Below are 12,049 nucleotides of genomic sequence, written 5' to 3' on the forward strand. Positions count from 1 at the left end.
AAGCATCATGTTATTTACAAAACCAACCCTTTACTTCATTAGACATTAATTATTCATCATTATTGTTATTATTTAAAAAATAAAATAAAATAATTAATCACTAAAATATATGATCTAAATAAGATTTAACTGAACGTATAGATATCTATCGGTGATATTTAAAAATACGTCAATTAGAAATACCGTGTAGTAATTACAGATTAATTAACTAAAACATATTTTTATTAAATATTAGGGGGTATGATAAGTGGCCATCCACCAAGAACAACGAGAAGCATCTAATGGCTCCAACCGGTGCCAACTGGTTCATTTGGTACCAAACCCAAAACAATTATTTTCAATGTTCATTGGTCTTATATATTATTTCAGTAATTACACATGTTTTCTCTCCTATCCGAATTCATGCGTTTCATGGTCTTATAAACCAGTTTTACGATGATGATGTGGAGATAGATCTCCATTGTTTTCTACGTAAAGATACCTTGGAGAGTGTCTCTGGCAGTTCCTGCATCTTCCTCGATATTTTATTCTCTCCACTCTACGAAGCACATTTCAGATGAGAGATCCAGAATGAGAGCTATTCCGATTTTGCAGACACTTGGCGACTTGAACTTGATTCAGGTAAGAAATTGCTGGCTCTTCCCTGTAGCTCCGAGGCTCAACTCTGACAGCAGAGCAGCAGCTTGGGCCAAGGCCTAACAATGGCAACCACCATCAACTGTTAAAAAGAACAAAGCACGAGGGAGGAAGGAGCAAAGGCCTCTGCCACTACCGAGGACAAAATTCTCTACGTTCCTTCTTCCTTCCTTCCTCTTCCTTTCCGTCTTCTTTCTTATTGGCTTTTTTAGTGCGAATGCGGGTGGGGGAGGGCATCCTTCTCCTGTCGCCGTCTTCCTGTTAGCCAAAATGAGATGACAACAGACACGAAAGAGGGAGGAGGCCGGGGCTATTTTCATCAGCAACGAGGAGATGATCGCGGGAATATATGAATGAAAAATAATATTGTTGTAATTATTATTGATAGATATAAATTATTTATAAAATTACATAGAAATATTATAAGTAATTAGGACTCTAATTCAAACATTAGTTATCTTTATTTTTATCATTATTTTTATATATATTATTATATTTATCTCTATCACTCATTTAGCCGGCGACCAAAGGAGGCTCTCCCAGGACGGTGATATCCAATAACTCTTCTTTCGTGTTTTTTCTAAAAAAATTATTTACATTATTCTATCAATGATTTTAAGAATATTTATGGATAGAATTTATTTTATTATTCTAATTATGTATATTTTTTATTTATTATAATTTTATAAATATTTAAATTAGTAACTTTAAATATTTAATAAATTATTTAATTTATGAGTACATATTATTTTATTTTTATTAAATAGATCTATTAATAATGATTTAATATAATTACTTTGAAAGTTCATAATTATTTATCGTTGCCTATTTATTTGAATAAATAAAGTAATTACTAATATTATTCATAATCATATATAATTTTATGTTATAAAACTTTAAAAAATTAATAGATTTTAAATTAAAATAAATTATTATAAGCATATTCTATAAACAATATAATATTTAATTAGTATTTTAGTAGTTTAAAAATAATAATTTTTGAAAATTTTAAAAAAATTATAATTTGGAATAGCCAATAATTATATAAGTGTTTTTTTTAGTTATTTCATACCAAATCAATTTTATCAATAAATTACAATCACAGCAAAACATCAGTTTATTCGTCGATAATACACCCATCAAAACAAATATTCAACAGCAGATGAACCAGAAGAGTGAGGCCAGGGAACCTGAATCCCAACCATCTTCTCATCATAGACGAACTCCACTTCCATTCCGTCAATTCTGCAAGAAATAGGTTTCACAGAGGAGAAGATTTTCAATTCTCCTCTACCCTTCACCCAAACTCGAACCACGTTTTCTACTTCGTCGAACTCCAACGACTGAATTGCTCCTCCGGTGTTCAACATATTTACCAAACCAATCGGAGCCAACTGTATCGATTTCTTCGAAAAGGTCTTCACTGCAGAGACAGTCAGAAGCTCGAAATCGAACGGGACGAGTGTAATTTCCACATTCTCTTTCGGTTTCAAGAGCATTAGCCTCCTCGCCTGGTAGAAGTATACAGCGAAAGTTTCCACCCCTTCAACATTGAAAGGGATTTTGCCGTTCTCCCATTCGATATCGCTGGGATTTGCAGTCGCAGTGATGACATGGGAATACTCCGAAGCACTTTTATTTTTCCTCTCTTCACGGTCCCATCCTCCTCCTTGACAATTGAATGCTCCCAGAGCTCCCGTAAACTTTCGAACACACAGACATTAATCACAATTAGTCGAAGCGATTGACTAGCAATCTTCACAAACAATGAAAAGGAAAAAAAAGTGAGAATTGAAGAACAAGATTGGATACCTTGTTGAGGTTCCAAATCTTGAGCATGGTCTTGCCATTGTGCAACGGGTCTTCAAACAAACAATCCCTCGTCGGAAGGGCGTAATGCTCGCAACGGAGGATTGTACCGTCGGGCAAGGCGAGGCACTTTAGGAGATCGAAATCGTGCTTTCCGACGGAGTCGCTGACGTAGATGGGGCCGCCGGAGATAGCACGGGAGGCGGCGTGGAACTTGGCGCAGGGATGAGTGGACTGAAACATGTCCCAGTCGGGGTGTATGAAGTTACCCATCCACAGGCTATTGTAAGCGCAATGCACCATGTGACACCCTTGCAGCCAGAACGTGCCGTTCGGATCGCCCGACGGGTCCGTACACCAAAAGTCATCCCCTGTTTAGTTTTCAAGCTATTCTTCTTAATATTGGTTTTAAAATAATAATTTTAGAATTAAATTAATTATATTTAATATCTATAATTCAATATTTGTATTATTTTTCAGATAAAAAATAGAGGGTTATCTATCCGATCATGATCAATATCTATCTCAGCCGTCCGATCACGGATCATGGTTGTTGATCTGATCACAGTTCATGGTCGTCCAACAACGGCTATCTTGATCCCTGCTATCATAACTGTTCTATCAATAGCTATCTCAGCCGTTCGATCATGGATCATGGTCATCCATCAATAGCCATCCGATCAAAGATCATGGTCATTCAAAAACGGCTATCTTGATCCATTACATGTTTTGCACCAAATGGTTTTTTGTTTAAAAAAATATTTGATTTGATTCTTTTTGAAATTTTTTATTAAAATTATTTTTATCACTCGAGGAAAAATAAAAAATGATGAAAAATTTAAAAAAAACTAACCAACGCGACCAAGGGAAACAATTTCGGTTCCAAGGAGCAAGAAGTCGTTGCAGTGCTCCATGCTAGCAATCACGCCGTTGCCCTTGAAGTGCTTCTTCACCGAATCGCTCAACGCCTTGTAGTAAGCCTTAGCCAGCTCCACCCGCCCGCCGTACTCCTCGCACACCAGCTCCAGCAACTGATCACGGTTCAGAGTCCAGACACCAAATCAGCGACAACGTTTTGGAAGTTTCAATAAGCCGCATCGGAATGAGATCCTAACAGGGACCCGGCTTCGTTATCTGGAAAGGTGTATTTTTTTCTTTTGACAAGAAAGGAAGGCTAAATTCATTCATGGTGGCGGTGCTTCGAGACGGGAACTTACATGAATGACATCGACTTTGACGCCGTCGATCCCTGAGGCGGCGAGGTGGGAGTGGAGACCCTCGTACATTTGATGCACCTTCGCCGGCGGAACCAGTCCGACGCCGTTGTTCACGATCTTGTCCACCGCCAGGTCCTCCATGGTGGTCTGCAGACCTGGGGTGAGCTTCGGCGGGATCACCTTCGCTTCCGGCATGCCGGGGACGTCTGGCCGGATGCCGCCCCAGTAGCCGCACAGGGCGTGCCACACGTATACGTGTTCGATGCTGTTGAACGTCTCTTTTAAATCCCTGACGAAGGCGCCCATTCCGGCGCCAGATTTGGGGTATGGACTGCGGTAGTCCCGGAATTTGTAGTTTTCCTGGAACTTGATCAGCCTGCAAGGCATTTGTTCGCCGGCGGAGGTTCTGTTCATGCTCTTCTGATCAGTGATGGGGTCGTCGTCGTGGCAGATGGACTGCCACCCGTCGTCAATGAGGACCAGTCCCGGTGGACAACCGCCGTTCGCCAGTTTCTGAACACCTTCCCAGACCCCTTCCGGGTGAACCTTCAGGTAAAAGGCATCCCAGGTGCACCACCCGAACTTGTCGATTATCCCAGGCGGAGTCTTCTCCTCCAAGAGCTTGAATGTCCCCAAATGGGCCCTCACCACTTTCATGGCGTCTGTCACCAGTTTGTAAGGATCGTCGCCGGGGTGCATGTAGATCGCCGTACGGAAGGTGGAAGCAGTCACTTTCGTCGAGCTGCTCTCCACGCAGATGGCCACGTTATCGTCTTCCCCAGCTCGAAGAGAACCCCGGAATGCGCCTTCGATAACAGGGAGGAGAAGAATGTAAGGCCGCCCAGAATCAGATTTTTCCAATATCATCATCTGGGTCTCGTGCTCGACGTCGCTCCCTTTGCTGCCGATCCAATGCGTCGTCCACCAGACCTTGAATCTGAATATGCTCATGAATCTGATCCCTGAGAGCTTCCCGATGGGAGCAACGTGCCAACTCTTGGGACTGTCGGAATCAAACCCCACAAAGCATCCGCTAGTACTAGAGCCGGAGCCTTTGATCTGAGAAGTCGGCGTAGCCACGATGTTTGAAGGAACATCTGACAGAAACGGGAGACCATTGACGTAGAACTTCCCACCTTGGAGAGTGAATGACGGAGGACAGGTAAGGCCAGCAAACTCCATCATCGGGTCCGCCCCGCTGCCTTTCCTCAAGTTTGGAGCCATTAATCATCAGCAAGTTAAAAACAATCAGAAGATCGATCGATTACAAGGAGAGAATAAAACAGAAAGAAGATGATTTGCAGCTTTAAACAAGACTCTATAGAGCAGAAGAGTACTGGAAACTTGGAGAAGACGAGTGCCCAAGGACCCAAATTTATACATAAACCTGATTAGCAACCAGGGTAATCTTCTTACTTTCAAATTTTCTTCAAGTAGTTGATCAACCGTTAGTTTGTTTATATTTATTAAAAAATTAAACAACAAATATTTTTCGTGATATTTTTACACTGGTATTAATGTTGACCACATTAATATATTTACAAGCCCTCAACCAGAAATGTCTCACGAGGAAGCTTCTACGCGTGCCACCTCTGCTTCACTTACGAGTGGCACGGTGTAACCCCTCTCGAACCGCAAAGTCGGACAGTAGACCGGCGGCTGTCGTACGTAGTGCGCCACTGCCACTGGATGCCACGTACCCTAGTTCTCTTCCCACGGTCCATGACATCATTAATGTTTCCTACGTGTGATCGTCTTGACTGTCCCACCTCGTCCCCGAATTCAGCGAGGTTTCGTCTTTCCCATTACCGGTAACAGTTTCGAACTTTGAACGCACGCCACTGACCTGTAGTTACAGGATAATGGAAAATGATCACGTTTACGTGGCGACAACCATTCTCTTTTCTTTTCTTTATGGGTTCTTTTTCCGCAGCTTCTGGGTTATTCTCGGCTATGGGTAAACTGTGCTTACGCGCAACAACCCGTCTATCGATTCGCTGGACACCTTCGTAAAGCAGATGTGGACGCGGCTCGACGGTGCGAATCGGATCATCAAACGTGTTGAATCTTTTCTTATCCGAACTTCGAATTTAATATTTGCATTGTTCAACCGATTCACCGACTAGGGAATATAAAAACAGAAGATATCCCGACAGCATTTCAGTTAGTCGTAATATATGATTCAAAGGGCAGTTCGTCGTAGGTTGACACAAGCTAGGACTGATCGCTTGACGGGGAAGAAATCAAGGATTACTGGATTAGTGTCGTCACAAAGGGACATGATAGATTGAATAAATTGATCGGATTCAACCAGGATTTTGTTTTACAGGTTTAGAAATTATAAAATATTAAAATATGTTATGGGAAACACAAATAAGCAAACTCAATCAAACAATCAAATGCTCGTTATAGAAGCTAAAACATTTAATCTTAATCATACAACCACAACATAAGATTTATGTGGAAAAACCCTTTAGTGTGAAGGGAAAAAACCACGGGGCAAATCCGAATAATCTTCTATTATTAAATATGAGCTTACAATATCAATTTCTCTCAAGTTTGCCCAAACTTGAGGTTTACAAAATTATGAGAGAAAACAAGTTTCTAAATCAAACTCATTCGCAATAATTGAGAGATAACCAAATAAACAAAGGTTAGAGATCACCAGATATGGAGATTTCACCAAAATAAGGAAGTAGAAAAAAACAACTTTGGAAAAGTTTCGGAAAACCTTCTTTCTTTCCTTCCTTTCTTTTCTCCTCTCTTCTTCTTTCTCTTCTCTTTTTCTTCTCCGTCGAACCCCCTTTTTCTCTCTCGGTCGAACATCTTCACGTTTTGTTTCTCTCGCTCACGGCCAACACCCTTCTGTTTTCCCTCGCTCACGGCCAACACCCTTCTTCACTTAGGGTTTTTTTCTCTTTCTTTTATTTTATCTCTTTCACATGAAAGAGATTAGTGGTGGGGGCCACTCATGGGCTGGACCCCAGCTACTAAAAACAACAATCTCCCCCTCCAGACCATGAGGAGGGCTCACCAAAATCTTCCATACCGGCTAGACTAGTGCACAACTCATGTTTTTCCTTGGTTACCACTTTTGTCATCATATCTGATGGGTTTTTATTAGTGTGGATCTTCACAAGAGATAACATATCATTTTCCAACACATCTCTAATCCAGTGATACCTCAAATTAATGTGTTTTGTCCTACTATGAAAAGTAGTATTCTTACTCAAGTCCAAAACACGTTGACTATCACAATGAATTGCATACCTCTTTTGTTTGAAGCCTATCTCACCCATCAACCTCTTCAACCACAACATTTCTTTACTAGCTTCAGTTGCTGCAATGTATTCAACCTCTGTTGTAGAGAGAACAATGCATTTTTTAAGTTTAGATTGCCAAGGGATGGCTCCCCCTGCAAAAGTAAACAAGTAACTTGACGTAGACTTTCTCCCATTTATGTCACCTGCCCAATCTGCATCTGTAAAACCTTCTAATATAGGTTTTGAACCACTAAAACACAAACACAATTTGCTAGACCTTTGAGGTACCTGAGAATCCACTTAGTAGCAACCCAATGTTTTTTCCTTGGATTTGCAAGAAATCTACTCACAACACCAACTGCAAAAGCAATGTCTGGTCTAGTACATACCATAACATACATTAAACTTCCTACTGCTGAAGAGTATGAAATCTTCTCCATGGCTTCCTTTTTCTTCTCAATTGAAGTACACTGTTGGGAGTTTAATTTGAAATGATTTGCAAGTGGTGTACTTACCGTTTTTGCATCTTTCATGTTGAACCTCTCAAGAATCTTCTCAATGTACTTTTGTTGTGACAATCAAATTTTCTTCTTCCTTCTATCACGAGAAATCCTCATGCCCAAAATTTGTTTGGCTGCTCCTAAGTCCTTCATATCAATGGACTTGCTGAGATCCTTTTTCAACCTGTCAATCAAATTCATATCTTGCCCAACAATTAGCATATCATCAACATACAACAAAAGAATTATAAAAAAAAACCATTTGGGAACCTTTACAGTAAACACAATGATCTGTAGATGTCCTCTTGTAGCTTTGACCCATCATAAAAGGAGTCAAACTTTTTATACCATAGTCTTGGAGCTTGTTTCAACCCATAGAGACTATTTTTCAACTTACAAACCATAGGTTCTTTCCCTTTTTCTTTGAATCTTTCTGGTTGTTCCATATATATTTCCTCTTCTAAGCCACCATAGAGAAATGTTGTTTTGACATCCATTTGTTGAATCTCTAAGTCTAGGCTAGCAGCTAGACTAAGAATCAGTCTAATTGATGACATCTTCACTACAGGTGAAAAGATTTCTTCAAAATCAACTCCTTTCTTTTGGCTAAAACCTTTTACAACCAATCTTGCTTTGTACTTGACTTGATTATTCCCTTCTTGTTTCAGTTTGTAAACCCATTTGTTTTTCAAGGTCTTCTTACCCTTCGGCAATGTCACCAACTCAAAAGTGTGGTTCTTATGCAAAGAGTTTATCTCCTCTTCCATAGCTTTCAACCACATATTCTTGTTCTTATCTTTCAGAGCTTCTTTAAAATTTTCAGGTTCACCTGCATCAGTAAGAGTAATAAACTCGTTAGAAGGATATTTTTGAGAAGGAATTTTAATTCTTTGAGATCTTCTCAATTCAAGTTTAGCCACCGATTGTTCAATAGGAGTTTCTTCTTCTTCAACTTTTTGAGACGGTTCATTTAGTTGCTCCCCCAATTCATCATCATTATGAGTCACATCTTCATGAATAACATCATCATCTTCATGAGATTCTATACTTTCTTCAAAAACTGGTGTAGGAAGAGACACAAGAGGCAAGAATGAGGTAATATCTGGAGTACTTTGACTTTTCTCAAATTTTTCAAGGTCTTCAATGGTTTTGTCTCCATGAAAGACCACATATCTACTTCTATGCAACTTCCTATTCTTAGGATCCCATAATCTATATTTGAACTCATCATCTCCATTTCCAACAAATACACATAGAATAGATTTCACATCAAGCTTTGACCTGTTTTCTTTGGGTGCATGCATAAAAGCTTTACAACCAAATACATGCAAATGGGAATAAGAAATGTCTTTTCCTTTCCATACTCTCTGAGGAATATCCTCTCCCAAAGGGTATGAAGGTGACAAATTTATCAAATAAACTGCAGTCCTCACAGCTTATCCCCAATAGGATTTAGGTAATTTAGCTATAGAAAGCATGCACCTTACTCTTTCCACGATGGTGTGATTCATCATTTCAGCTACACCATTGTGTTAAGGGGTCATTGGAACTGTCAAATCATGCCTAATTCCAAGTTTTGAACAATAATCTTTAAATGCTCTAGAAGGATATTCACCTCCATTATCATTACGTAAGCATTTAAGTTGTTTACCTGTCTCCCTTTCAACCATGGGCATGAAACCTTTGAAATATATAAAAAACTTCCCATTTGAATTTCATAATGTAGACCCAAACCTTCTTGGAAGCATCATTTATAAAAATAACGAAATACTTTGCACCACCAAGAGACTTAACATCCATAGAGCATACATCAGAATAAACAAGATCAAGAATCTTTGTGTCTTTCTTATGAGCATTTCTAGCAAAGGTAAGTCTATGTTGTTTACCAAACAAACAATCATCACAAGGAGAAATTTTCATACCTGTAGGTAAAAGGTCTTTCTTTGCTAGAATCTCTAACCCTTTCTGACTCATATGTCAAGTCTCTTATGCCATAAATTTGATGAGCTTGCTTCTAGGGCTGCAGTCAAGTCTTCATTAATAACTTCTACTTAAGTTTTGTAAAGAGTACATGACTTGATTCCTTTTGCTAGTATAAGTGATCCCTTGGAAAGCTTCCACTTGCCATTAACAAAATGATTCTCAAATCCTTCTTCATCTAATATGCCTACAAAGATTATGTTAAAGCGAAGATCTAGGACACACCTTACATCTCGAAGAATCATCTTGCACCCGAGGTTAGTTTTGATGACTATGTCCCCCTTTCCTTTAACTTTCAAAAAACTTGTGTTTCCCATTTTCATTGTTCCATGATCACCGGACTGAAACATAGAAAAACACTCTGCATGAGGAGTATCATGGAAGGAAGCACCACTATCAACAATCCAACTTGTTTCAAAATCACTTGCTAAAAGAGAATCTACATCACAAGTCATAATAGCAACTTCATTATCCAACGCTATTGTGCTTTCATCATTTTCATTCTCTTTTTCTTTGGCATTATATTTTCCTTCCTTTTGTGCTTTCTTGAGAAACCGACACTCACTCTTGATATGTCCCTTCTTATGGCAATAGTAGCTCTCAAAATCCATTCTTAACTTTGACTTTCCTCTAGATTTTCCTCTCTCTTGAGGTTTTCTACTTTTGCTTCTACCTCTCTTTTCAAACACGAATGTTTGAGAGTGGGAAGAACCTAGTGATTTTCTTCTTGTTTCTTCATTCAATAAGTTACTAGTGACAAGACTCATACTCACAATTCCATCCGGAGCGGAGTTGCTCAACGATACCACTAAGGTTTCCCAACTATCTGGCAGAAAACTCAATAATAGAAGGGCTTGGAGCTCATCATCAAGAACCATCTTCATGGCTACCAATTGATTTACAATGTTCTTTATTTCATTGAGATGTTGTGCAATTGAACCATTGTCATTGTACTTCAAATTCACAAGCTTCCTTATGAGGAAAGCTTTATTTCCAGCTATTTTTCTCTCATATAAATCCTCTAATTTTTTCCATTATGATTTGGCTGAAGTTTCACTTGAGACATGGTGAAAAATACTATCATCCACCCATTGTCGGATATGTCCAACTGTTTTTCTATCAAGTTTCTTCCAGTCTTCATCTGAAATATTTTCAGGTTTTTCCCCTTCAATGGGTGCATACAAGTCTCTGTAATACAAATAGTTTTCCATCTTTGCTTTCCATATTATCTAATTTTCTCCATTCAAACCAACCATTCTATTAGCTGCATTTGAACTCTCCATTGGATAACAAAACACCCCAAACAACCAAATGCTTGGATACCACTTGTTATGGGAAGCACAAATAAACAAACTCAATCAAACAACCAATCTCAATCATACAACCACAACACAAGATTTACGTAGAAAAACCCTTCAATGTAAAGGGAAAAAACCACGAGGCAAATCCGAATAATCTTCCACTGTTAAATATGGGCTTACAATATCAATTACTTTCAAGTTTACCCAAACTTGAGGTTTACAAAATCATGAGAGAAAACAAGTTTTTAATTCAAACTCATTCACAATAATTGAGAGATAACCAAATAAACAAAGGTTAGAGATCACCGGATATGGAGATTTCACCAAAATAAGGATGTAGAAAAAGACAACTTTAGAGAAGCTTCGAGAAACCTTCTTTCTTTCCTTCCTTTTTTTCTCTTCTCTTCTTCTTTCTCTTCTCTTTCTCCTCTCGGTCGAACCCCCCCCTTTTTCTCTCTCAGCCGAACGTCTTTGTGCTCTGTTTCTATGGCTCACGGCCAACACCCTTCTTCACTAGGGTTTTTTTCTCTTTCTTTTATTTTAACTCTTTCACACGAAAGAGATTAGTGGTGGGGCCCACTCATGGGCTGGACCCCACCTACTAAAAACAACAAAATGGACGAGAACAGAAAGACCCAGGTGTTGCGGGAGAGGGAGAGAGCCACAGCCTGCAGCCTTTTGTATAGTATAGTTAGTAGCAGACAAGCGAAGACAGTAGTAGTAGTGGCAGCTGAAGGGGACAATCTGTACTTGGGCCAAAGAACGAAGACGATAAGAGCAAACTGCTTCCAAAAGAAGGATTCTGTCCATTCGTAAGCCATACCCCATCCGTTGTTTATAAATCAATGGAGATGAACAGTCCAAGTTGGGGGAGAGAGAGGGATAGAGTTTTTATAAGTGTATTCCATGACTCGTTAAAGCTATAATTCCTGATCTCTAAGGAACTGAAATAATTAGTTCATTAGTCTGCTTTCAGATACTCAATGAAGCTGTTTTATAAAGATTCCCACCAAAAAGAAAAGAAAAAGAAAACCCATATTCACAGGATAAGGACGAACAACTCGGAAGCGTTTGACTTGCAGTAGATCAATAGCTGCAGCGACGGAGAACTCCCCATCACATCTTTGTACGTGAATATTCGCATGGCTGAAATTCTGGTTCTTGATAACGAGCAAAAGAGTAGACGTCGAATCAGGCCCTCTTCGAAGAGTGAGAGCGACGAGAGATTGTTCTCCTGAAGAATCCTCCATGAACGAGGTAACAGTCCCAGCTTTATGCGATCCCATTTCATCTCTTAATATTTTACAAGCAAATTTGTACGTGGTTGTGATTTTTGGCTTTTG

General features: G+C 39.3%; 1 protein-coding gene across 1 annotated transcript; it reads right to left on the reverse strand.

Annotated features, from left to right (window-relative positions):
• Nucleotides 1-1,767: 1,767 nt before the first annotated feature.
• Nucleotides 1,768-4,886, reverse strand: LOC137937681 (galactinol--sucrose galactosyltransferase-like). Its single transcript, XM_068782796.1, has 4 exons — nucleotides 3,663-4,886; nucleotides 3,299-3,476; nucleotides 2,449-2,816; nucleotides 1,768-2,339 (listed from the first exon to the last, which is right to left on the reverse strand). The coding sequence occupies exons 1-4, from the start codon at nucleotides 4,884-4,886 to the stop codon at nucleotides 1,776-1,778; spliced, it is 2,334 nt and encodes a 777-aa protein (XP_068638897.1). The 3' UTR covers nucleotides 1,768-1,775.
• Nucleotides 4,887-12,049: the final 7,163 nt, after the last annotated feature.

Source organism: Aristolochia californica, unplaced genomic scaffold (assembly GCF_029961685.1).
Source record: "Aristolochia californica isolate CCGP_79_NKW_82.1479 unplaced genomic scaffold, dmAriCali1.0.hap1 SCAF_7, whole genome shotgun sequence".
NCBI lineage: Eukaryota > Viridiplantae > Streptophyta > Magnoliopsida > Piperales > Aristolochiaceae > Aristolochia > Aristolochia californica.

Bases quoted from the DNA above. Each gene is read 5' to 3' on its own strand.
- LOC137937681 (XM_068782796.1), bottom strand. From the start codon at position 4,886: ATGGCTCCAAACTTGAGGAAAGGCAGCGGGGCGGACCCGATGATGGAG. The intron at 3,477-3,662 runs GTAAGTTCCCGT...AACCGTGATCAG, and splicing joins TCAAAGTCGATGTCATTCAT to TTGCTGGAGCTGGTGTGCGA. The intron at 2,817-3,298 runs GTTAGTTTTTTT...AAAACTAAACAG, and splicing joins TGTTTCCCTTGGTCGCGTTG to GGGATGACTTTTGGTGTACG.